General features: G+C 41.7%; 1 protein-coding gene across 1 annotated transcript; it reads right to left on the bottom strand.

The window, feature by feature from the left end:
• Positions 1 to 418: 418 nt before the first annotated feature.
• gng12b (guanine nucleotide binding protein (G protein), gamma 12b) lies at positions 419 to 26,406 on the bottom strand. Its single transcript, XM_010734367.3, has 4 exons — positions 26,127 to 26,406; positions 21,035 to 21,097; positions 1,554 to 1,674; positions 419 to 1,455 (listed from the first exon to the last, which is right to left on the bottom strand). The coding sequence occupies exons 3-4, from the start codon at positions 1,644 to 1,646 to the stop codon at positions 1,330 to 1,332; spliced, it is 219 nt and encodes a 72-aa protein (XP_010732669.1). The 5' UTR covers positions 1,647 to 1,674; positions 21,035 to 21,097; positions 26,127 to 26,406; the 3' UTR covers positions 419 to 1,329.
• Positions 26,407 to 26,855: the final 449 nt, after the last annotated feature.

Below are 26,855 nucleotides of genomic sequence, written 5' to 3'. Positions count from 1 at the left end.
ACACTCCTAAATCATCCAATCTGATGGGGGTATCTACAGGAGAAATCGCCGCCACATCCTTCCGGTTGCTAAGCCACCACCACAGGTGGACACTGCAGACTCTGATCACCAGACAGCTGCCCCAGCTGAGCCAGACATTTCCCCTTCCACACCGCAGATGCTGCAGGCACTCTACCAGCGTGCAGCAGAGACCTGTAGCTTGCTCTTCTGCCAAGGTAACATACGCTAACACACCATATGTGACACAAGCAGGTGGAATTTGTAAGCCAAACCCAAAGTATGGACAATGAACTCTGGGTATTAACAGCCCACAGACCAGAGACTACTTTTAAAAGAGGGACAGAGACGTACACTAAGGGTCTCTTATGTGTAACTGTTGTGTTAGACTTTGTTGCATTTTGTTGTAAAGGGTCTGTTCTGGAAAAAAAAAAAAAAAAAAACTTTGGAAAAGAGTTTTTGCACTCCATCGCTCTCTAATTGAATTATTCAGTTACCATTGATGCACTTGACCCATTTCATGTTTGTTGTCATGTTATTCATACAGGAAGTGATCATTCTATAACATGAAAGTATAAATTGGATGCTTAAGTTTGTGTTCAGGTTGTTATTGAAACTACTGCTGGTCTGTATTGGCTACAGAAATGCCTCCAGTTAAAGCAGCCATGTTAGACATCATTTGTATGTTAATGTGCAACCACATGTGTTTGTTTCCTTATAGAAGCACCAACTAAAATGGGAAGGATGTAGTCCATTTTGGTGTTCTGTATGAACCTCATCAGACACCGTAACCAGACTGAATGCACATGCCAGTGTGTTGCCGCTCGGTGTTGTTAGCTTTCCAGGTTTTCGTACAGGTACTGTGTGTTTGCTGCGGCATCCAATAAAGCTACCGTGGATTTAAAGTGCGTTATCACTTATTCTTCTCACACACACGTCGACACAGGTGAAAGCTACGAGGCTAAATCTGATTGGACCAATGCTTGAGGGGAGACTTGTTTATGAATGCTGTAAAAATAAGTGAGAAACTCTACCATCAATGGCATGGCACAGCATCTTTCAGGACAAAGTTAATGCAGAGAAATAAAAGTCATGACTGAAGCTTTACATGAACTTTTACTCATCTTTGTTTGAGCTAAAGCTTTGATCCAAGGCCACAGCTTCAGACTTCTGCCTGTTCTTTGGTGTATCTGTTATCTGATTGCAAAGTATTCCTTGGAAAAGGTTAGGGGGAAGATACACTGGCCTTAAAATAACTTTGAGACAGTATTACTATCAGCTTTTTTCCCACATAAGAATCAAAAGGAAAGCAGCTAGAGTTCAGGTGTTCTCTTACAAAACAGTGCAAGGCTTCTTGTCTTTGAAAGGATTCTCTGAAGCGGGGATGCCCATGAGCAGCGGGTCATTCTTGGCATGTTCTCCACAGTAGCGCATCAGGTCTGATGAAGCCTTGGATACCTGCAAAGAAATCAGCCCAGACACTCAACTACCTTGGCATACATGTTGTAAAAGTAGAACACTTAGAGTGGTGTGAATGACCATGAATATAAAGGTACCCTTATCCTCTCAATGCTGGCCTCGATCCTCAGCTGCTGCACCGTCCTCCTGGCCTGAGCTATGCTACTGGAGCTCTGCATTTTTGATGACATTGCAGTTTTTGGACAGCTGCACTCAAACCTGGAATAGGTGGGAAATAATGTACTTACTATACTGACATTAATTAGTGTAGAAATGCAGTTGGTATTTGCATAAAGTGTAATAAATCTATTCAAATGATTCCTGGTGACAAGATATTCCTGTGGGATTAGAGACACACAAAGACCAGGCTGCTGCAAAAAATACTGCTGAGGCTGCCTTTATACAAAGTCAAGAAATCTGTATCATATTGGTAACTAGTAACTTTATTTAGATATCGAGATCTCTGTATTTATCTAGCTTGAAAATTGTTTGCAAATCATCTGATTTCAAATGTGCATAGTATCAATTCTGACCATATTATAATTTATAATGCAGTTATGAGATATTTAACACAATACAGATGTGAGGTAGTGTGGAAGCTGTCTATTATTCTGTCAGATTAGTGATATATAGAGCAATAAGTATGAAATATTAACAATAAAGTTTAACTCACAGCTTAAATAATAGGTGGGAACAGGACCAGGAACATACAGAAATGTGTCATCAGCATAACAATGGATTTTTAAGTAGTGAATGGAAAGAATAATGATATTAATGTATAAAATGTAAATAGTCACGGGCCAGGGATAGACCCCTGTGGCATCCCATAACTGATAGTCTGAAGGCTTGATTTGGCACCAGCAGCCACAGCAGTCTCTTTCTAAAGTTAGCAATAAACTAACTCAATGTGTTATCATACATATCCTATAGACTGTAGCTTGTCAAGGAAGATTGTGAGTTATGCAAATATTGTAGGATTCCATTGCCATAAGAGAAATCTCTTATGTAACAGTAGAGTTATGACACTTTTACATGCAATATTTCCATGCTTATTACAAACCTTAAAACTATAATCAAAACTTTGGGTGTGGGAATGTCATTAGTGTATATTTCTGTTTAGGTATTTCAATGAAAATCTTAGGTTGCAGCACTTCGTTTAATGAATGAGCAGCATTGCACAATATTGCAGAAATGACAACAAGTGAGGTTACTAAATGTTACAAATGTTTGATGTCTGTACAACTTCCAAGAAGTGACAGTTGACTTAATATGTAATTGACTCAATGTGCGTAGAAGCTGTGGCCCAACCCAACGGAATCCTGTTTCACAATTCCCACTTCCAGGATATAATGGTTTGCTCTTACCAGATAATTACATCACTCCCTGAACTACTTGAAGGAGAGGCTACAAAGTCTTTTGCACAAACATGATTTGTAGAGTCAGGAACAGTTTCTATTGCAAGAAGAACATTGTGTGTTCAGTTTACAGTAGATCATTGTGCATGTGCTGTTGAGCAATAAATGAGAATTTCTCTGTGTACCCAACAATTGTGCAGCACTGATAACTTGAAGCTCTTGTTCCTTGAACAAATAAAGAAAACAAACCAGAATGTGGCTCTGCAGGACTGGCAAAAATAATCTCTGACATGTGGTGTGGTTAATGTTTGCTCTGTGCTTTGGTACAGGATATTACAGAGGAGGGGGACATTTCCACTGAAACGGAAGGGAGATGAAACATGCACTACAGAATCGACTACAGAGGGGAGACAAGACCATGCATCCCTTTAATCCCCCCACACACTCCCTTCCGCTTCCTCCACAGGAAGCAGCATCGCCAGTTACCCTCTAAAGTATAAATGATAAAATGTGGGGGTGGAAGCCTAAAAATAAAAGCTACACACACGGGCCAGTAACCAAGGAAACAGAAAACATAGCTGCTAAGGGACCATTTGAAGCTTTTCTACAGAAAGCATGACATTAAAACCACAACTGTACTTTTTTTTTCCCCACACAAGCTGCTCTTGTGATTTTTTCTTGCTTGACCTGTGCATTCATTGTTCCAGGGAACTCGACACTTAACACTCATGGCTCTCCTGTCAACACAGCTGTAGTTTTTAAGCCTTCAGCTGCACCGGCCAGGCATGAGTGGACACAGGAAAAGGTAGAGCTGCATCACAGGGGAGTTGGTCTTCACCTCCCCTCACCCCATGACATCTGCAGAGATGTTGTGTGACGCCAGCAGCTACTATAGAGCTCGGGAGGAGGCACTCAAGATATAATGAGCTGTAAAGGACTTTAACAAGGCTAAGTGTTTTCTGTTTTACTGTTCTATTGTTGCCTTAAAAGTAGCACTAATGCAGTCGCCTGACAGTACTCGATCACATTGCTTATATATTTTTAAAGATAGATCAGTGCGAGGTTACAGTTACAGCTGTCTAGATTTTTGCATGTTATAACTAGTGTCTGTTTTTTTTTTCTGAACTCTTCTTCTCCATCTTGTTTGCATACTATTGCTGCATTGCATTTAACGCAGGAGAAATGCAACCATAATGCATACAAGCAAAGGTTTGTGCATTCATCTGCTGAATCAGGACGGTAAAAGCTGCAATTAAACAACACGTTTGGCTTCATGCGATTGTAGCCTATTAACACTGATTTCAAGTTGTTGTTATACTGTGTTCATGCTGCATTTTTTACTCAAATTGATGTTCGAGAATAAAAGAGTGAGACGGAGAGGTTAAAAAGTTGATCCATAGAAATAAAGCTGCCACAGCATTTTCCACCAGTAGCAGATTTGGTTCCTGTGGAGACTCTTCGCCTCAGGCCTGCAATGCCAGATGTGGCATGTCTTCTGCAGTAGCAGTCGAGGTGAACGAGTTTAGAAGGCGCACTTGCATCAGGAATGGTTCGTCCCCCCTTGGTGTGGGCACACACAGGCTCTGCTGTGCAGCACTTCTCAAGGAGCTGCCTGATCCAGTGAGGTCCTGAGCCTCAAATGTGCTGAATTCAAGTAATCCTCTGTTTAATAGAAATGTGGTGGCCAGTTTTATAGTAACCCTGCTGCTTCTGAGGGGTTATAACATTCTTACAAACTATATCTAATTTTAATGGGCCTCATGAAGGTTCTATTAGTATTTATAGATATACAGTACACATTTAGCAGATTGTAGCCTTTGCTATGGAAAATGTAAAAGTGGTTTTCTAATGGAATATTACAAATTAAAGGAAAAGTTCAATTGATATATTATTATTAGTTGGATCCCTTTTAGCTTCCACAGAGTAGTCGATAGTCTTTCTGACAATTAATAAAAACTTTAAAATCACAACAATGACAAAACAAGCCAAATAAAAAGAAAAAGAATATAAAACGTTCCAAAATAGCAATAACCAAACAACAGAACAACAACAGAATCATCACTAGTTTTTGTGACTTTTTGTCTGTCTGATGTTGGTGAGGAGGGAAGTTGTAATCATATCATTTGTCTGTGGACTGTTGGTGATCAGTCCACACTTGATGTGTATTATACACGTGACAAGAAAAAATAAGTGTGGTGTATTATTCCCAATGACATCTAAAGACAATATTCTAATTAAGCTAATATGTATTATAACTGGTGATTTGGTCTACCTGATCAACTGATATCACCTCTAAAGACGAGTTAAGTGCACTGTAATATTCCCTTCACTAAATGCATGTTTAGTTTTGAGTTTTGAGCTCAGTACTAATTGGTTCACTCTCATCCATTTAATAGTGGTTTGCAGCTCACAGAGATTCAGCTCCATGGTGTTAGCACAGAACAAAGTTGAGTCATCAGCATACATAACTTGCTGAGATTGATGATAACTGCACAGCTGTTTACCACAAAGACAGGAAGCAGAGGGAAAAGTGAGTGCAGTTCTATCCAGAGGTTACAAAAAAAAATCTGCCTACCAGCTGCTCTGAAGATCACAAGTTAACACAATTTAGCTCATTTGTTAAATTCCAACAAAAAACAAGCTAGCTGCCCCCCCCCCCCCCCCCCCCCTTATTCCAGTCTGCAAAGCTAAGCTAACTGTCTCCTGGATGTAGCAAACAGACATGAGAGTCCATCATCAATCTTCTCGTCAAACTCTCAGCAAGAAAGCAAACAAGCATATTCCCACTGAACACTGAAGCAGAGCTAAGAGCAGCATGGGGAAAGCATGAAAATATACTTTAAGCTATTGACTAACTCCCATATGATTTTATATTAGAACAAAGAACAAATGTGTGAATTGTTGTAAAAAAAAAAAAAACCCACACAAACAAGCGGGGAAGTTTGTCACTGCAGGGTGTGTGCTTCTTTGTATGTGGACTGAGCCCTTAAAATCCATCCAGCCAAAAGAATGTCTGCAATGCTTTCAGCTGTGGTGTGCATGCCTGCATCCAGCATACTTATGTGTGCTGAACATAAACATGTGGCACACTGAACGCATTGATAAAAACGTATTTGAAGTCTTACAGCAGCGTGATTTCTTTGATGTGGCTGCTGGGCTTTACTCAGGTGGGCTCCCACAGTGCCTGCAGGGTCCTTCTGCAGCGTTTATGACAGTAAGGTTTGCCCCGTGGTGTGTAACTTGACACAGGTCTTGGATGTTCTTGCCTGCAGAAATACACTAAAACTTACTTACACCGGATTCAAATCAACAGCATGACAGGACTAAATGTGCATTTGCGTGCTGAACACACTGTGTCTGCGTCTGTACAGTGATACTGCCAATAATCTTTTAATATCAGTACACATCACAATATGTATGCAAAGTCACTTATAAAACATTGCTGCTGATGCAATGCTGTAATGCTTCTGACAAGACTGCTGATATGATAAGAAAAACTGGAATAAGTCGTTACTAGTAGGACAGACTCAAACAAATACTTTCATTAGCGATTAACTTGACAAGTTTTAAATCTATGAAATAACTCAGACGTCTTCAGATTGTTTGCTCATGTTGTACATATTCCCCTATATCTCAAAAGTGTTGTCACATAGTTTGACAAAGAAAACTGTCTTCAGCGTTCACTTACGAGCTTCTTCTGTAGCTTCCAACAGCATCTCATGGTCTTCATCAATAAGGAATGAATGGCTGTCAGTTGTATGCTGTCAATTAATCAACAATTTCAGCACTACCCACATTTCACATTTATATTTAAATCATTTATCTGAAGCTTTTATTCAATCAAGGTACAGTGCAACAAGGACATGTCAGTGTAGCATAATTACTACTATTACTCGCATAGAATCAAGGTCCAGTTGGAAGTGCTAGAAGAGGAGGTCCTCTCTGAAGAGCTGGGTCTTCAGGAGTTTTCTAAAGGTAGAGAAGGACGCCCCTGATCTGGTAGGAACTGGTAGTGCGTTCCACCAACGGGGAACAACAAACGAGAAAAGTTTGGATTGCCCTAAACGTACGGCGGCAGAGCCAGACGTCATTCATTGGAGAAGAGCAATGGACGTGAGGTAACATATTCCTGCACAAAAGTAGGTGGATGCAGAACAGGAGACTACTTTGTAGTCAGCATTAGTGGTTTGAATTTAATGTGGGCTGCTACAGGTAGCCAGTGGAGCTCGATGAGCAGCGGGGTAACGTGACCTTTTTGGGTTAAGTGTGGACCAGGTGCATCTGGATCATCTGGAGAGGTTTCAGGCTGAATGGCCCGTCAGGAGGGTGTTACTCTATGGTCACGAGATGACCACAGTGTGTCTATTACATTTATTACAGTGTAACAAAATGGATCGATCAACAGAGAATTTATTAACAAACAAAATTGAGTTATTTACTACACAAAATTCTTAAATGTTCCAGCTTCTAGGTCCTCAAATTTCCTGCTGTTTAGTGGACAAACAAAAACAATTTGAAAACATCCTCCTTAAGTCTGATTCTGACATTTTAGAGCAAATGAAAAAATACATACAGATTATATTAGAATGCATTGTTGTACAAATGTGCATGTGAGTGTTCTAAGACAGAATTGCAAAAAGCTAGGAATTTCCATAAATGAAATGAACTGTGTTCCACTATTATACATCTGACTCGTCTCCCCTCATCAAACCAGTAGCAGTACATTTACAACACAAACAAACCAAGGTACCTTTCTCTCGCAGATTAGAGGTGTTTCAGTGTGTGATAAACAGAAGGCAGACAGAGCGCTGCAGTCTCAATGATTAGTTATCAGCTGGCCAGTTCCAAAAATGTTGTGTGCCTCGGGACATTGAGCAGCTCCATTATCAGCCTGCTGCACTGCTAAACTGCCTGGCAACAACACCGGCAGGCTCCACGGTCCGCTCCTGGACCAGGATCTGTGGCTGCCTCTACAATAAGCTCTGAGGCTTAGGCACATTTGAGAGGCACGGTGACAATGCAGACAGGCTATCAGTATTGTGCCACACTCACAATTGCTGTTTGGCATTGTGTAAGAACAGAGGCACCGGGACAGGAGTCCAGAGCTTTTACAAGTTTAACTGCGCCCTCATGAGCACTAATCTCAGACAGCCTGATGCTATCTGGGAGCCAGACTGTCCAGTCAGGCGTGCAGAGGAAAGAGACAGAGGCCTCCCAGAGAGAAACAAACACACAGTGACGCTTCTGAGTTTTGGAGGAGACGACTTGTATGACTAACGCTACGACACTCCAGTCTGCGCAAGAACATAATTGATTATGAGCTTTGATGAGATTTTTAAAGGCGTCAAGGGTGCCGTCCAACAAGCTTTGAAGACCTGCTGTGTGAAGACATGAAAAGAAACACATGAGGTGTCGGTGTTTACGCTGCAGACTAAAATGGGAGCGAAGATTCCAAGCCGCTGAGTCACGGCCTGTGAGTTTCTCTCTCGACCGTACACCTTTCACCAGAGCTCTGCAGCGGCATGCAACAACCTTTGCCCTAGGTGAGGTCACCTTTGGGACAACGGCTTCTCCCTCCAGTTTCTGTCCACCCCGTCCCACCTGGGCCCCACGTGCAGAAAAACTGGTTCCTTTGAGCGTGTGACTGACACAGGCTGTTTAAAAGTTCAAAGCTTTGAGTAATGTGCTTCTGATTCCCTGAGAAATAAGTTCATCTATGGGCCTTCCTACACACCCTGCAGTGAGGTACAGTGAATAACATCCACGGATTAGAGCTCTCTTTGAAGTCCTGGCAACTTTTCTTTCATGCGTTTGGAAGTGAATAGAAAGACAAGCAGCTAAAAAGCCCTAAACCAGGTGCCGCTCATTCTTACTACACATCATCCTGCATGTGCTCAGAGTTCCTTCCCTCCTCTGCTTTGATTGTTTTCCAAAGAAAATGATTGCTTTAGGAGATATTGCTTTGATTTGACACTCAGAGAGCAGAAATGAAAAGCTGCCACAAAGAAAATGCCCCGCCATGTCTGGAGCTAAATCTGGAGGGCCAGATGCAGTGCATTGTGCCACCAGCTGCTTCTATTAATAAAGAAATGCTGTCATACAGATGAATGTGGGTGTGGGTGATCGTGCAAACCTATTGCATGTGAACAGTCACTCTGAGCAAGTGTGATCAAAAGAGCTCATGCTAGACCTGTTTACTGTGTGATCACTGAAATCGTTTTTGCTGTTTTACACAATGACTGTATAGGAGGAGGATGTATCCTAATGTCTGTGATGATCTCCTGACTTCTCCTCTAGCAGGTCAAAGTTCTGCTTGATGGATGATGCACGATGTCCAGAGCTTTCTTGCACAGTCATGTATCCCAATTTTGTGGATTTGAGTGGGAGTCTCTAGACAACTATTGCACACATTCCCATGAATTCATCACACAGATTTATGTCCCCCTCAGGATGGGTTGTAATTACTTATGTGATCTCATTTAGCACCAAATTTCCATTTGTGCACAAATTACAACATTAACATCAGCCCCTGCTCTACATTGTGTTCAGTGCTAACTAGGAAATCCTACAATGCTAAACTAGGAGAATGACAATGCTAAACATACCTGTTAAACATCAGCATGTTAGCATTTAGCTCAATGCACCACTGTGCCCACGGACAGCCTCACAGAGCTGTAGTGCTAACCACCGTGGCTGAGTAATGAAGTAAAAAAACGTCCACTTGAGGCTGGCTACAGAACATTTCAACTTCCATAAGTGCACATATTAAAATGCCCAACTTGACAGCAGAAATAAACATGTCTTTGGAAATTTCTAGATTAGCCCGGAGGTGGAAGAGGAAGAAAAGCCAACATGGCGATGGCCAGTGCCGCATATTTTGGTGTTTTGGAAATCTATGGGTGACGTCACTCATGCATTGTCCATTCTTTTGTCATTGCCACAGTCTGACTAGTCATCGTCATTTTTGTGACAGGCAGCATTCCAAAATCATTTAGTAACAACACTTACTGTATGTATAGCAAGGAGTGGAACAAGTTTTACAAATGAAAAGTAAAATGTTTACTCTTGGGCTGATTCTGCTTAGCCGGTAACACTTTATTTGAATAGGCTGTTTACACATAGTTTATAGGGATGCAGCGATGCATCGGCTGAACATCGGTATCGGCTGAACCTCCTTAACTCCCATCGGCCAATAAAGATGACATTCACCGATGGCAGTGGCTGATGACTATATGTCGATTTACATGTCGCATGAATGCCGTCTTTTTTTTTTCCGAAACCCCACTGCACACGTCTCTGCCACATCGTGTACGCACCGCGGTTTTGGTCCGTCCTGCACGTGACTTCAAATCCCACCAGGAGCATTTCAGAAGTGAGCGTTTAGCCCGCCAGACTTTGTTCACTTGCTCAGATTTTTTTTTTTCAAGCTTTATTTGACAGTGACAGCTGAAGAGTGACAGGAATGTGGGGAGAGAGAGATGGGGAATGACATGCAGGAAAGAGCCACAGGTCAGATTTGAACCCTGGGCTTCTGCAGCAAGGACTGACCCTTCGCACATGAGCCGGCTGCTCTACCAACTGAGCTACACACCGCCCTACTTGGTCAAATTTGATTTTTCCGATCAATGTTCTTCTAAACATACTTCTACGTGTGTAAATATGCTACGTAGATAATTAGTTTAGCTTTTGTCTGTTTTTTACGACCAGCAGTTTGCACAGGGTATTTTATTTTGAAAATCCACCAGATTCTTTTTGCTTTTTCTGTTTCTGGCTTCCGCCCACTCAAGGTGCTCTGTGTAGATTGACGCGTGCTGCTCGCGTCAAGCGTCAAAAATAGAACAAACACGTATTCAACGCGTAGCTGAGCATAGACGCTTCTGGAACGCTACGAGAAAGATCCACGTTATGCAGTTTCTAATACATGTAACAAAGAAAAAACATCGGCATCGGCCAAGTTGTTATTTTAAACATTGGTATCGGTATAGGCTTTGGTATGATTTGGTTTGGGTTGGTTTGGTTTAGGCACAAAAAACATCTTGGTCCGGGTTTGTTCATGAATTTTCACATATAACTTGTAGATAATCTGTTATAAAATGTACAGACAAACAGTTGAAATGTTGTAAACATTCTATAAATCATCTCCAAACTGTCCAGATAAACATAAATCTCTCAGCCATCCATAAGCATGTGATGCAGTGTGACATTTGCAGCAAAGAAGAATTAGGTGGATTCATTTAATGATTTTGGAACATAAAACCATCTGGTCCAACAATATTTTGTTGGACTGTAAGTGAGAACACCTTTTGTCCTCCATGCATTTAAAGCATTCACAATGCTACCCACGAGACGGTTTTGGTTGGAATATTGGCATATCATTTACTGTCAATCTTAACTTAACAGTCTGTCATTCTATGAATGAATAACGTCCCAAACTAAACTTCGGCTAATTCCAAATGGAGGCTGGCATAATCTGGACCCCGCATACCAAACAGGTTCACTCTTTCCAGACCCTTATTCAATTCAGAACTTCAGAGCAGGGTCTGCGGTGTTATTTCAGTCTTTTTCCACACCGTATTATCTCCACTTAGATATTGGAAACACCTAATAACTCCGCTGTCATCACTACAAATCTTCTGAAGAGAAGAAACTGTTTCGGCTCCAGTGGAACAGCACACACGGCTCCAAGAAAGAGCCCTCAGGGCACAGCTGAGTGTAACAGTTAATGAGCCCTTAGTCAGCCCTGTCTGCTCCCTGATCCGATGCTGTGGGAGCCATCATGCCGCCTGTCTTTGCCTTATCTTGCTGTATACAGTCACTCAAATACAATAGAGCCATACAGAGTGGCTCCATGAACAGACAGCTCGAGAACTGTTTTTGTGGTTTGCTGTCAGGTAAGAAGTCGCAGATTTGATGGATACTAAATTGTATCTTGTGCGTGTGCATCTGTGACTGTGACTGGTTTGTGTTCAAGGTGGGCAAGGCTGCTATTTCCTGCTGAGTGGGAGACATGAAAGCAGTGAGATTTTTATGCCCGTTGAAATCTCAACACAAATGCACCAAGCTGTCTCCACCCTATCATGGGAGAAAAACTCCCACCACCAACAAAAAAAGCCCGCTCTCAGCAGTTCACTGCATTCGTTGAAATCCCCCAAGGAGGGAAAAGTGAGCAGGGAGAGAGAAAAAAAGCCTACTCTCTCCCACCAATACTTCCTGGAGCCCGGGGCAGTCCTGGAACTGCATGGGTCTCCCCGACAACTGAGCTTTGTCTAGACAGAAACCAATGCTCCACTCACCGGATAGGAATTCAGTAAACCCACAGCCCCTCATTCTCACACCACCTTTAGCCCGCCGCTCTCACACAGCACCAAACAACCAAGTCACAGCTCTCATTGTTACAATAATCCAGCATTTACACTCTTAACTAAATGCACCACCCGGTCATTCATGAAAATAACAGAAATCGGTGCATTTTGCAAAACAAGGTGCACTCTGTGCATGAAAATAAGCCCTTTGTACTTGGGACTACGTGGGAATGTAAAACAGGCTGCAGAGAATTCCTCTCATTCCACCTTTAACTGCAACACACTGATCGTGTTCTGCTTGCTTCACATCAAGCTTCAAATCTAGCAATGTGGGATGTAAACAGAGCCGTGTGGAGGGCATGGAGAACTGAATGACATGTCAATCCAAGAGGCCACAGCACTTTTCTGACACGGTCCGTTGCTCGAGGATAAACATCAGCAGACTTAGAGTTACACATAAAGCTGACATTTTCACGCCGCTACTATCACAGAGGCCTCTCACCTTTTCCCCAATTCCCTATTCTCACATGTCTAAAAAACAGACACACCTGCATGCACGCACACACACACACACACACACACACACACACACACACACATTTACATATTTCTTTCTGTACAAAATTCATTATCGAATGGTCTGAATGTTGTTGGATAATCTTTGGTTGTAAGAACTTTGTTCTTGTGATGTTTGGTGTGAAACTTTAATTGGAATTCATCCATCTTTAATTTAGGCAACTCTGTCATGCAGTTTGAATGCGTTAAAAACATTCATCCAAATAAAAGAATCTAATTCTATCCTGTGTTGATAATAGATGTAATCTTGGCAGCTACGCTCTCACATACTGCATGAGCACATTTTATTTAATGTAGATTGTTGACACATTGAATGCTGCACAGCCTAAAGTTATATTGCAGGATTGTCACCTAAATCTGACTATTTAGGATTTATATGAGAAATCCACCTCATCCACCATATGGTGTGAGGATAAAATAAAGAGTAAACTTGTTGACAATCAGATATCCAGATCAAATCAGGCACACCCTGTCTCAAGCAGATGCAGAAAAACTAGTCTTCATATTTGTTACTTCTAGATTGCATTATCAGGCTGCTCCAATAGATTTCTTAGGACTTATCAGATCTTAAGGAGCTCATAGTTCCTTACTACCCCTCTGGAACACTGCGCTCTCAGAATGCTGGGTTTGGGGGACAGACAACACCTTTAAGAGAAGACTTAAGACTTTCCTTTTTGATAGAGCTTATAGTTAGGGCTGGCTCAGGTCATCTCTTAGTTATGCTGCCATAGAACTAGACTGCCAGGGGACTTCCCATGATGCATCACTCCATCTTTACACAGTCATGTCCCATCAATACATGTTACTAACTTAGCTTAAGATCGTGGCTGCTGCTGTGGTTCTGCTCGACGTCCACTACATATACTGTTATAATGATTATTATCTCCACCAACAAGCTGAATAAAAGGAAGTTTTTTCTTGCTCATGGTGGAACTGTTGGTCTCTGTAAATATTATTATAAAGAGAAAAGTGAAAAGTGTCATGACATAACTTTTGTTATGATTTGGCACAATAAAAATAAAATTGAATTGAATTGAATATGCCACAAGAAGCAATGCATTAAAAGTTTTAATTAGCACTCAGTTATATTTAGATAAGATGGGTGCAGCAAGGCTCTAATGAACAGATCACAAAGTATCTAAAGAGCTGTAAAAGTTTGCATGACATAGTTTGAAGCGTATGCATACTGTGTGAACAGAATCAGACTGAATCGATAGAAAATGAAAGTGGACTTATGGTTTGTGTAGTTGATCTAATCAGCACATGAGCAGCACTGAAGGAAGGTGGTGGTGGTAGTGGTGGTGATGGTGGTGATGGGGAGTCTTTTTCACTGCTGCCACCTGACTGCTTATCATGATGGACAAAAGACAGACAGAGAGAGAGAGAGAGAGAGAGAGAGAGAGAGAGAGAGAGAGAGAGTGGTGGTGATGGTGGTGATGGGGAGTCTTTTTCACTGCTGCCACCTGACTGCTTATCATGATGGACAAAAGACAGACAGAGAGAGAGAGAGAGAGAGAGAGAGAGAGAGAGAGAATAAGGGGAGGACAAAAAAACACTGCCTTCTGACCTCAGGAACAGGAATGACTCCTCTCTCCACCCCACACCCACCTCCTCCTTCCTGTGAACTTTGGAGCACCTCAAAGCTGAGTGAGCACTGAACTGCACATAATGAGCCGTCGTGGGGGAGGCAAGAGGAGAGAGGGCTGTGTACGTAAGAGGCGCTGGGGTGGACACCGTGTCCAAAGTGTCCTTTTAGGGAGGCATGCAGCTTTTGTCTCATGACATCTCACTGTCTGGAAGCCACCTGATAGTAAGCCTGCAGTCTTGACGCGCAGTAATCCGCCCTTTGGCCCTACACATAATTACCAGAGTTTGCATACACAGTGAGCTGAGAGATACACGGCAATGAAACAGGTATTATTAACCGAGAAGGAATCCCAAACATCCACCTCACCCAGCTGTGCACAAGGGTCACTGCAGGCAAAGTGCACATTTTTAGAGTGAGCACACGGGAAAGTCTGAGGAGCTCTCCTGCTGAATGCAAGCACTTATTTCAGGAGGATTTATTTTTTAAATGTATGAATTTCACAGTCTGATTAACAGGTGTATGTTTTATGGCACAGTGCGCTTTTACCTTTTAGACTGAAACACTTACTTAATTTTATATTACAGCTATATTTAACTGTTAATTTGCATATTAAGAGATATTTTGTGAAGAGACCACAAAATATGCTGCATTACAGCCGTGCTAACAGCATCCTCAGCCTCCGCTATACGACAGTGAACATGGTGAACGTTATAAGTGCTGAACATCAGTGTCTTAGCATTGTCTTTGCGAGCATGTTAGCATGTTGACATTGGCATTTGGCTCAAATGTCAAAGTGTAGCCTCACAGAGCTGCTAGCATGGCTGCAGACAAATAGAACAATAAAGTGCTCCACCAGCAGCCACAACATTTAAATGCTGCAATAATAATGAAACAATATTGTATGAAAGTTTCCATCATTCATTACATATCATGTGTCTCTTTTGTTTATCCCCTTTTTGGTCTCTCCAAACTCCTGTCTCTCAAGCTGCTGAGTGATCCGCTATGTTTTGTCTGTTATTTGCTGCAGAGCAGGTACAGTGGGTTTTTTAGAGTTTCAAGAGCTGCCGCCGCCGCCCCGCCGCCGCCACTGCCGGAGATGCTGCTTTGAGAGCAGCAAGAGGGAACCAGAACAGTAGTTGCAGTCCGACAGCTAAACAATGAATCTGAACCCAACTATAAATCTCTGCAGAGCCGAGGGGAGCTGCAGGCTCAGGTGACAATTCTCTGTAGGTACATACAATAAGACAACTTTCACATTGTTATTTGATGATGCCAATGAAGACTTGATGTCTGAAAATGTGAGTACTTGTTCCACAACTGGGGCTCTATAAAGTTTCATTTTCAGGGAACAAAGAGTAAGAGAGTTTCTCAGCCAGGTGGACAAAGACATCCTCTGACAAGGCAAAGTGAGAAGAGTCCATCAGACTCTGCAGAACGAGAGTTCCTGCTTGAATTTGTGCAGAATATCATGGTGAAGCTCTGCAAGATGAGAAAGGACCAGATGGAGAATCTGACTTTCTTAAAGGACTGCTGTGCAGAGATTTCATTCCACCATCAACAGACTGTGATATTATTATATAAAATCTGTCCAAAGACAAAGGGCATTACGGAGTGCATTCATGCCAGCATACAGGCACGTTTAGCTCATGAATGCAGGCTGCTCACTAGCACGAGTGCAAACACATGATGCTGACAGTTGTTATGACATGAAAGAAATTCACAGAGGAGGAAAGCTGCACGTCAACGCCTACATGCTTACCAACCACCACAATCCATAAAATCTAGTCACAGGATTTCTTGCAGGATTTTAGTGTCAACTATTCTGCTTCTGTTTCCTGAAGTGTCCTGACCTGCTAGGTCATTGTCGGGAAGTGAAACCGAACAGCCAGAACAGGATTTGACAATGAAACATTATCACACTGCAGTAAATCATTTACATGACTGAGAACACTTTTGCTGTCATGAGGTCACAGAGACGTCAAGAGACCTGTTCCTTATAAGGGCAGACATGCACAGTTGAATGCAATGATTACCTGCTCATTGTCCAAAATGACTCCACATCTTCTCCCCAAACCAAAGTCAACAATGACCTACACAATGTGATATTCAAATAGTGAATGCAGAGATTTCAAATGATGACTGGGCCTTTTTCAGTCATGCATTTTGGAGCATTATAATGCCGTATTCATTCAAAGCACCGACGAGGATCTCACAGGGAAAGTATGTGCGGGCCAGTTGCAGCGGTTTGTTTTCAGATCAGTGTAACTCCAATGGAACGCGGCTGCAATGCCGAGCAGCATACCACCCTGTTTCGCCTCTAATGAACATCAATCAAAGGCACATTCTTACAGCGGCACAGACCACCAAGTGTACACTTGCAAGGCAATGCAATTAAAAGCAACTTATTTCTGGACTGGAAAATATTTCCTTTGCCACTGTCTGGTGGAGGAAAATGTTTTTAAGAAAAAAATCAAAGCAGGAAAGAGCAGTATGTAACCAGTGGCTGGGCAGGGTGACATCCCAACTGCTACTTGGTCTTCCTGTCTTTACTGCCAGACCCTTATGTTTGTTAACTGGGGGCCGACATTCCCTGGACGGCTCCAGCAGCAAAGATCAGGGATGGAATTCTTGTCTGGCAGACACGTGGCACAGGAGTGTCTCAAAGCGGACACAGCCGCACATAGGCAGATAAAGCAAGCTGTGTGGACTGTTTATTGTCGAGACCCCGCGGTCATGATTACAGGGTTTTTAACAGCGGACGTACCGTTGCTATGCAGAAGCACTTTCCTCCCAAAGACCTTACTGTGCATCAGGATAAGCCATGCTAGTGGCTCTGTGAGGCTGAACTACTGTCAGCATGCTAAGATGCTCACAAAGGCAATGCTAATGTTTAGCAAGTATAACATTTACTATTTTTAGTTTAACTTTATAGCATGCTAGCATTAATTGATCAGCACCAACACTGAGGTACAGCTGAGGTAATGTCTTAAGTTTTGCAGGAATCTGGCTGTAACCCAAAGTATTAGACAGACTGAAATTCTGACCCGATGTTGGCACTAGAGGAAAAGTCGGCAGATCAACAAAGTCATTAGGATACATCGTCTGGGGGGCGCAAAGGCTGCACTAAATTTTTATCTTAATCCATCTGATAGTTGTTGAGATATTTCAAGTATTAAGTACTGGACCAACCAGAGACATGATGCTATCATAGCTAAAACAGTACATATATGTAACCCCCCTCGCAACAGAAGTGTAGTCAGCACCTGGCAGGCAGTTGTGTGAAAATTCTAACCATGGAAACAGATCTGCAGTGACCTAGTTGTTGAGTGGGCTGATAATATGTCACGAGGAGACAACAAGGAGGAAGGGGCAAAGGGGGGGCGGGGCTGATAATTACACATCTGAAACTGCAGTAATAATTCATTCACGCTAATGCTTTTGTGTAGGCACAACACTGGCTCGGACGGACATTCGTTTTTCTTCCCACGAAGCATCACATGGGATATGTTCCTCTACTAATAAGCCCATTCATTTTTAGTATGAATCTAAAGCATGTGGCTTACATTGTAAATATTTTCCCAGGTGAACAAGAAAAAAAAGATTGGAGCTCAGTGGCTGAAGGATCCCAGCTGCACACTGGTGATACTTCACTTTCTGTGGCCTCTGGCAAAAACTTGATGAGGCTGTTTGTCCTACTTCAAAGCCAACATGTGTCTACATTATAGCCGCGCAGATAGGACAGCTAATCTCGAGTGGTATTCACATGCATCCAGAGCACGCAGAGGCCACCCAGTGCACACCGGTCCTGGTTAGAATTCCCAGAGTTACACATTAATAACTGAATATAAATCTCTGAAAGTCCAAGATTTATTTTTGCAAGCAGTGCCGACTACATTGTAGTTCCTGGGAACATAAGAAAGCTGCCAAGAGCATCGCACATGGGAACAAAAGGATTTGGATGTATTCTGTCTCTTATAGGTATTTTCTTCCACTTCCAAGAAAAAAAACTGAAGCGTGACACGTGTGGCATGAGGTAAACATACAGCTTCAAGAACCAAGGTACGAGCTATTGTCCTCACACTGTGGTGGAACCTGTAGATGGCAGAAAACAATAAGGCAAATGCACAACCAGTGCTGGATTGCTGGTTATGGATGCAAGCCATTGGAAGCAGTGATCAAATGAGTATTAACCACATTACTTCCTGCACAGGGAAGAGACACTCCCGCCTCTGCCCACAGCTAACCAACGTGAGTAGGAGTGTGTATGTGTGTGTATGTGTGTGTGTGAGATGGAGGGGAGGTGGGGGGGGGGAGGAAACATATTTGGAGTGAGTGTAGGGGGTGGTGGTTGTTCAGGAAGCGGACGCAGTGCAACCGAGCAGAGGGAAGGAAGATGCCCATATATGAGCAGATGCTTATGAAACAGGAAGGAGAACATGCCTGAAGAGGCCTGGGATCTCCCTCGGGTGTGACAATAATGCAGTAAACGTGTAAACCTCCTCCTACACATATAAACACACACTCCGGCACTCAAAAGCTCAAGTTGCACAAAGCCCAAATTTTCATTCAGCCTGACACCATTAAGCATCCTACCTGGGACTTTGTTGTTGTGTAACGATCATTACAAACAGATATTGGGAGCATTGATTATTTGCCACCAAATAGAAGCTACTGACCACTGGAAAGCAGCGCTGGGTCCATTAACACAGAGTAGGTTTCTGTTTCTGCCAGCTGTGCACAATAGGCCGACATCCTGCAGCTACTTAATAACACACCTGTACACTGGCAAAAGGAGTCTTTGTTCAACATCTGCGTATCGACTCTCACGTTTAATAATTGATGTTCATGCAAGCAAGTCTGTTCCATGTCGATGAGTGACTGACCTATTTTATTCAAAAGGTGTATTCAGAAGTATTCAGAATGTAATATATATATATATATAAATATAGTTATTTTCTTGATCTATTAAACGGAGCTCAAAGCTGTCCTCATAAATCTACTACAATCTAGTCCACATTCCCTCTATGGAAAGATGTTTTGTTGTGTTGTACACTTACACGTGGAGAAAATCCTCTGCATGAAAGACTCTGTGTTCTTCATTAACACATGTACAGTTGTTTATGACACAATGCAATACAATGCACAGATGAGCCATTCATGCAGATGATATTCTGTACAAGACTGACCGTTACAGCTATGACCAAATAAGGAAAGATGTTTTTTGGATTTCTTCTCAAAGTCAGTTATTTGACCAACTGTTTAGTAGTGGGCAGTGCACTACAATGATGAAGGGTTGTCCTAAACCTGTGGCATGAAGATCAAGGACTGCCTGATACTGCCACCATGTGGAGAAAATGCATGAGTACAGGAGTGAGTTACTTCAGTGTGTGTGCATCTTCGTCTACTGATGGACAGAGTTCAGAAGGATTTGAAGAACCAAGTTTAAACCTGAAAAGGGGAGCCAATGTGGGAGCGCCAAAAACTGCAATACCTCGATCGGCCACTTGAGGCTGGCTACAGAACATTTCAAGCTGCATAAACGCCTATATTAAAATGTCCAACTTCACAGCAGAAATAAACATGTTTACAGCCTGGTACAAAAAACAGTTTTGGTCTCTATAGCTAATTTCCCCGTTCATGACAACTGTACTGAGGGTGAATCTTTATGTTATGTTGCCCATTATAGTTACTCCTTCACACTACAGTAGGAAGGGCAGGATTAGGCAAAGTGGTTGCAAATTTCCAATGATCAATCAATTATCAACTTAAGGGCTAAAAATGGAAACCTATGAATTTAAATGTGAGAAAAAGATTTGAACCTTAAATAGAGTTACTAGCTGAGATGTTTGATCAGCACTGCTTCAACAGAATCTACAAACAGGAACATTTAGCAAAATAAAGTTTTGCTGTTATGACCTTTTAATTGTGCGCTCGTCCAACTTCCAAATACAGTGGTCCAAATCAAGAGATAATACATTTCCCATAATGCAACCAATGAGTAGCACTCCACATGACAGTATATAAAAAGAAAAGAGAACAGAAGCTAAATCCCCATTGTTGTTCATTGTTCTTCTCTTCTGTGTTTATGACTTTAATCCGTCTGTGAAACAGGATTGTTTTATTTTGTCTAATATAAAGCAACATTGTTACTGGTTTAACACTTTCAGACTTACGATCACCAGATTTCTTCAAGAAGGGTTTGACCTGTGGCGACTGGACTGGTTGTAGATGAGTGAAGCTTCATCAGTTCTGGACCTGGCCTTTGCCTCCACTATGTCTACAGGTCTACAATCCTGCCTAGACTAAATACTCGGATCTCCCCACCAGTCAGTCAGAAGAAAGAAGACCGGAATGACTGAGAACCTTCAATCAACAGATTTGTTTTTCTCACTTGCCTCTCAGGGCTTTCATAAGATTTCTCATTTTGAATAATAGAAGAAATTTCAGTAGTTTGTTGGTGTCTTATTTACCTCCCAGTATGACTTAGAAAATGTGCGAACTATGTCAAAATGTAATAACCCACTTGTTGCCATTTCCAACAGCAGTGTGAACTCTGCTTTGATCACCAGAGGGCAGCACCTCACAGGCTGTTCAAGTCTAAATAGATATGAAAGACTCATGGGGACTGTATGTGATTAATAATGGATTGACTGCTGGAGCAATGTTTGCTATCTGATCCTTCTCTCAATTACAGACTGGGGACGCTGGTGGCAACAGTTGACACAAATGGGAGCCAGTCTACTGACAGAGACACTGACCTGTGCGGGAAAAGATCTCAAAGAGCATGTATCGGAGTCCCAGTCTGTGTGACCTGCGGAAATCTGGAAAGAAAAGCACAGAAGTTTTAATGAATACCTGGCCATGACAGCAAAACAAACAATGAAATATGAGGTTTTCAGCACCAGGGAGTCAGATTTTCCAGTGTGTGTGAGGGTGGAACAGTGGTGGGTGTCAGAAAACACTGAATAGAAACAAAACTGTCAGAGTTTCAGCCCCCACAGTGTGATGGAATACCAGTACACTTCACAAACATTTCATTTAGGGAAAATGTTGAGTACTGACATGACAAATCTATTGTGGGTGAAGATAATCTAGCTTCTGCTCCATTTGCATTCATTACCATATTCCAGTGAGACTAGTTAGATGGCCAGTCATTTGTAATGAAGACTCTGTGTCGCCATACAACACGTCTAGGCGGGGTTTGGTGGCGTGAACTAGAGAGCACACCGTTCAAAGAAACACTTGACGACCTCAGGGCCAGGAAGTCATGACAGGTTGCTTGATACTGGCCATTTATCAAAACTGTATGTTCATTCATCATAGTTTCCATCCATATTTTCATGTCATCCACCACTCCACCCCACAGCTTAATAACCACTGATGACGAAGGCATGAAAAACAAGTTACTGATATAGAAATGAAATCATCACATACAGAAAACATCAGCAGAATAAACTGTCACACTGAGGTCTGTTTTTGTACAATGCTGAAACCAGAGATGTTTTATTATCTGCCGTATTCCGGTTGCTTAGCAATCTCTTACTTCCTCGTCTAGTTTATAATTGACCAGACTGTCCGGGATCAGTGCAGGGTGGTGGTGTTGATGTAGGGTTTGCTGTGCGTTTCAGGTCAGCATAAACAACAATGAAGCCTAATGAGGACTAAACAGCGTATAATAAAGAATGTGACATCATTTTAAAGCTTCACACACTTCACAACAACACATACTTACTTCTAAAAGGTCACACACAGTGCAGATATGGGTGTCAAAGATTTCTGTTCTGCTTCCTCACTAGCTAATGAGTTTTAGATATTATAGTTATTATTCATTCAGTCATTATGACAATATCAGGGGAAAACATGATAGTGTGTTTATAACATTGGTATCTACGTGGCTTGTGCTTGCTTCCTACTTAAAATAAATCTTTAAATGTGCTATTGTAACTCATATATTCTATTATCATGGTGAAAAAAAAGTAAAGTATATGTATTGATTGTATATGATTTTGATTTTTTGATCTATAGGAGTCACATGTATTCAATATGTGTAGCTTGATTAAAACACACTAAGAGATATCCATAGTGCAGCCCAACTAGCCAATTACTCATGAGTGCATATCTCACCCACAGGAAGCATTCAACTTGAGGAAGGCATAAAGAGAAGATAATTCAATTTAATGACAATGGCTTAATTAGGAGGACTCGTTCCCCTGATGCTGCACAGATGCACCACAGGGACCCGGAGTTGCTTTGTGTAATTGTGTCAGTTGAGCTGCATATCATGCGGGACCGGACAAAGCACATGTCCTATAAATAGCCCACTGCGGGAAGATGACAGGTCCTACAGGATGACATTAAGCGGTGACCTGGCTACTGTAACACAGGCCTGTTTGTCACTCTGGGGGCGCTGACCTGATAGCTGCAAGGACATCCTGCCACAGAGGACAGGAAGAGCAACAGTGAGGCAGCACTTTCTGCTTACACTATTTAATTACAGTATAAACAGTTTAGAAACGTTTATAATGGTTCCAGAGTTTCCAGTTAGTCCCAGGGATTCAATGAAAGTTCATTCATAAAATTAAAAAGCTTTTAAAAGTTTTTCATTATTCTCTTAATTCAGACAGCAACAATTCTGAAATCAACAATTCCTTCTCTGCCACACCGATGTAAGAATAGGCAGTAAGAATAAAGTATGAGCTAGCATAATGTTTGTGTGTCTGTGCAGTCTGCTAATCCAGTAGCATCAACGCTGAGAGCTACAGAAGGCTAATTTCATCTATGCTACAGCCAGGTTGCCATGGCAGCACTCAGCCATTTAACATCAGCATCCCACCCCAGTCACACAGATCTCGGCTTTTATCCCCACAAAAAGGTAGAAATATCCTTGCTTGCATATTCTCCCCAACCAGGTACATCCACTTCAGATGTTGTACCAATAAAAGACAGTCTATGTAATGTAACAAAGGTCACACTAGACTTCTTGTTTGAATCAATAATTCACTATGAAATATGCATTCTGGGTTATTTCTTAGAAATATCTATGTCAAGTTCCCCACACATTCTTAAATAGCAAATTTAACGAGATTTAAAAAACTTTCCAGGCCCAGTTTCCTCAATTTCAAGGACTCAACGTGTCATAGTTTCAGACATGGATCAAGGTTAATTACTGTTACAGTGCTGAAAATTTTTATAGTGAGAACGAGCAGCTTCACAGAAGCTCACATACAATTAAAAGGGGTGAGAGGCTTGACACTGTGTCACATTGAAGGCAGACAAAAATATCAAAATAACTTCTATGCTTGCATAAAATAAATCCATGCACTTTCAATGACTCATGTCTATCTATGTCTATTTCAAAAACTTTAAGGGCCTTGATTTTTTTTCCCTCAAATGAACAAACTTTCAAGGATCTATGGGAACCATACTATGGGTTTTTGACTCTCTCCTAACCTTGGTTACCATGGCAATGAAGTATTTAGGAAGAATCACTTAATTGCTAATTCATTTCAGTCTGCAAGACTACAATATGTAACATCTTGTTCCATCCTGAATATGATAAAGACATAACAGGGACACTAGTGTGCATACAAATATACTATCAGTTTAAAAAAGGGGAACCAGTAGAACTCATGGCATCTATTGTGAAAGCCTTCATCACTTGTTGATAAGCAACTAATGCTTCGAGTTTCATGCAGCCTCATATCTGTGACATATCTACTCATCCTGTGTGAATGTGTAACACCCTCATCACGAGGAGGCTGAGAGCTCTGCCGTGAGTCAAAGCGGCTGAGCATATTTCACATATTGCTGTGGACTAACAGGGCTCGAGGCTGATGGCTGACGGCGGCTTCACCATTCTCTGAAGGTCTTTGTGACAAGAGCAGTGACGCACAGGCGAGCTCCCCGGAGGCCGAGCATGGAATTTGAGTCGAGGGATAGAGGGGGAAGGGGTTGGGGGTGGAGGGGCACTCTCACGAGATTAAACCTCGCTAAAGTCTGCACCGGTGACTGTGGTGTAACCAGGCAACACAGCCAAACCCATGTCAGCACCAGAAACCCACTCAGGTAGAGTCAATAGCCAGAAGCCATGTTAGTGGATAAATCTCCCGCAAACTGAAACAAAAACAAAGAAAATATTCTGGTATGCCTTTAAAAACACTCCTTTCCTCTCTGTTTCTGCTCTACAGCACATTATTTGATTTCACTGAACTCAATACTGTTTGAGAAATGCCATGATACAGCAAAGATTTGATGTTCAAGTGACTAAAAATGTTAAATTCTACACTTAACTATAAATATATTACATAAAATACATGAAGTACAATAGTATTGACAGACTCAGGTCATCATAGGAACAACAAACCTTTAAATATTTGTGCTGTTTTACAAAAAAAGATCTCACTGTTAAGTGAAAACTTTCTGTTCACGTGGTAAGGTAATTAATATGTGAGAGCCTCTTCCTGAAAAAAGAACAAAATTAGATGGTTGACTGTCTAGTTACCACTTGTGACTCCTTCTTTTGTAATTTCTGCCTGTGTAAGTAGGCACAAGGTCACGTTGGTTCAAACGGTAAAAATCATTATTATGATAATGATGATAATGTCACGGGTACACCTGGAAGTCAATCTCATAAACTGTTCTTGTCAGTGTGGAAGATCACATCTCCAGAAGCCAGAACAGCAGAATCAGGTGCACAGTGACTCCGATAACATTTAGAAATATGCCTCAGACAACACTAAAACAGATTTTATTTTAGTTACAGCTGCATGGATGCCTTAATAATTCATGTAGTTTTGCCTTGTCTCCAGTAGAATGTTGCTCGTCACATTACATTTACATTCAGTCATTTAGCTGACACTTTTATCCAAAGCGACTTACAAAAAGAGAAACAATTAGGGTATGGTGTGACAAGGACATGTTAGTGCAGCAATAAGTACTCCGATAGAATCAAGTGACAGTTGTAGAGGGGGGTGGATTCAGCATTTCCAGTTGTTGGTAGTGCTAGAAGAGGATCTAATAGTTATTTTCATTTTTTATTTCTCAGCAAATCGATTACTTGCTCAGTCAAACACATTAAAAAAATCTTTAAAAAAATACCTGTCACAGTCTTTAAAATGGTCCAATCAGCAGCTCAAAACCTCAAAATACTACCTTTGCATCTCAGACAGAGAATGGTAACTGTAAATCCATAAAATAGTTTCTATACAAAATAGTTGCATCAATTTATTGTCAATCAACATGTTTCTTAATTCTCATTATGGTACTCCAACAGACCATAAGAAAACTCTTACTCCACTGTAGCTCTGATGTGTTACTGTAAGTTTCCATGATTATCCTACAAGTTCAAGTCTTTTTACTAAACATTTGAATCAGAGAAAGCACAACAACAGGTAGGCCTTGGAATAAATGCCATCATTTAATGAGAAACCTGTTTTTAAATCCAGCTGATTCTCTGACTTTTCCAGAGAATTTACCATACTTCACAGAAATACACTTCCACCACCATGTTAGTAAGAAGCAGGCCTTTACTCCTCTTTCTGTGTGACCATCTGTCACTACTGCCGCTCACTCGTGTTAACCTGTTCACCGAGCACACAGGACAGAGTGGACTTTATCAACATTTAAAGCGCACAGACTGGAACTCTTCTAATCAAACAGGTAACACGTCGACCTGATGAAAACACTCATGGTGTGGTGCATTCACTTTTTTGTCTGGATTATGCTGGTTGACTGGAGGCCATAGTTTATACCAGCTGCTGTTATTTCCCCACAGCATTATTACTGTCCACTGTCATGTCATCTTACAGTTGCTGAAAAGATTGTTAATGTAATCTCTGTGCTGATACTTACCTAGCCTCTCGGTTCCAGACAGGAGTTGCTGTTCTCTTCAAAGTCGAACCATGAAATAACGCGAGCGCAGCTGCTGTCATCCAAAACGTGGATTGTGAGTGCGTCGAACGAAAAGTTTCACAACGCACAAAATAAACAGTGAGCCGCTAATGTGAAGCACAGGGACGCGGACAGTCATCTGCTGCTGGCGGCTGCTCAGCTGCTGGGCTGGGACTCTTCTCTGGAGCCTGTTTGGATGGGAAACAGCGCCCCCTGCCGACATCACTTCATATTGAACATACTACTAACTCATGTTATGAGTCTGAATCACATACCTGATAATGTATGATAACGAATGTATGATAGATAAAAAGCATATCACTGCAGCCAGGGTAACATGAGTAACATCTCATTTCAATGACAACTAGAATCAAGACTCAAACAAATGGTTTCAAGATGCTGTAACTATAAGAGATAACAGATATATAGACCATTTATATGTCAAAGCAGGACAAGCCAATAACATTAACGATGGCTCCATTCATGTGTAGGATTTAGTGGTATCTAGTGGTTAAGTTGCAGATTGCAACCAACTGAATACCGCTCATCTCACCCCCGCTGTTTGAAGCATTTAGGGTAAACTACAGTGGCTGTGAAACTCAGGAAAAACAGAAAAGGTCTAGTCCGGTCTAGTCCGTTTGTCCATTCTGAGTTTGTAGTTGTAGTTCAACATGAAAGAGGACACGCTTC

The sequence above is a fragment of the Larimichthys crocea genome, chromosome XVII (assembly GCF_000972845.2).
Source record: "Larimichthys crocea isolate SSNF chromosome XVII, L_crocea_2.0, whole genome shotgun sequence".
NCBI classification, from domain to species: domain Eukaryota; kingdom Metazoa; phylum Chordata; class Actinopteri; family Sciaenidae; genus Larimichthys; species Larimichthys crocea.
The sequence above is the reverse complement of the archived record's forward strand: the minus strand, read 5'-3'. Positions and strand labels throughout refer to the sequence as shown.

Coding starts and splice junctions, on each gene's coding strand:
- gng12b (XM_010734367.3), bottom strand. CDS start 1,646: ATGTCATCAAAAATGCAGAGCTCCAGTAGCATAGCTCAGGCCAGGAGG. Junction 1,456..1,553: donor CCAGCATTGAGAGGATAAGG/GTACCTTTATAT, acceptor ATTTCTTTGCAG/GTATCCAAGGCTTCATCAGA.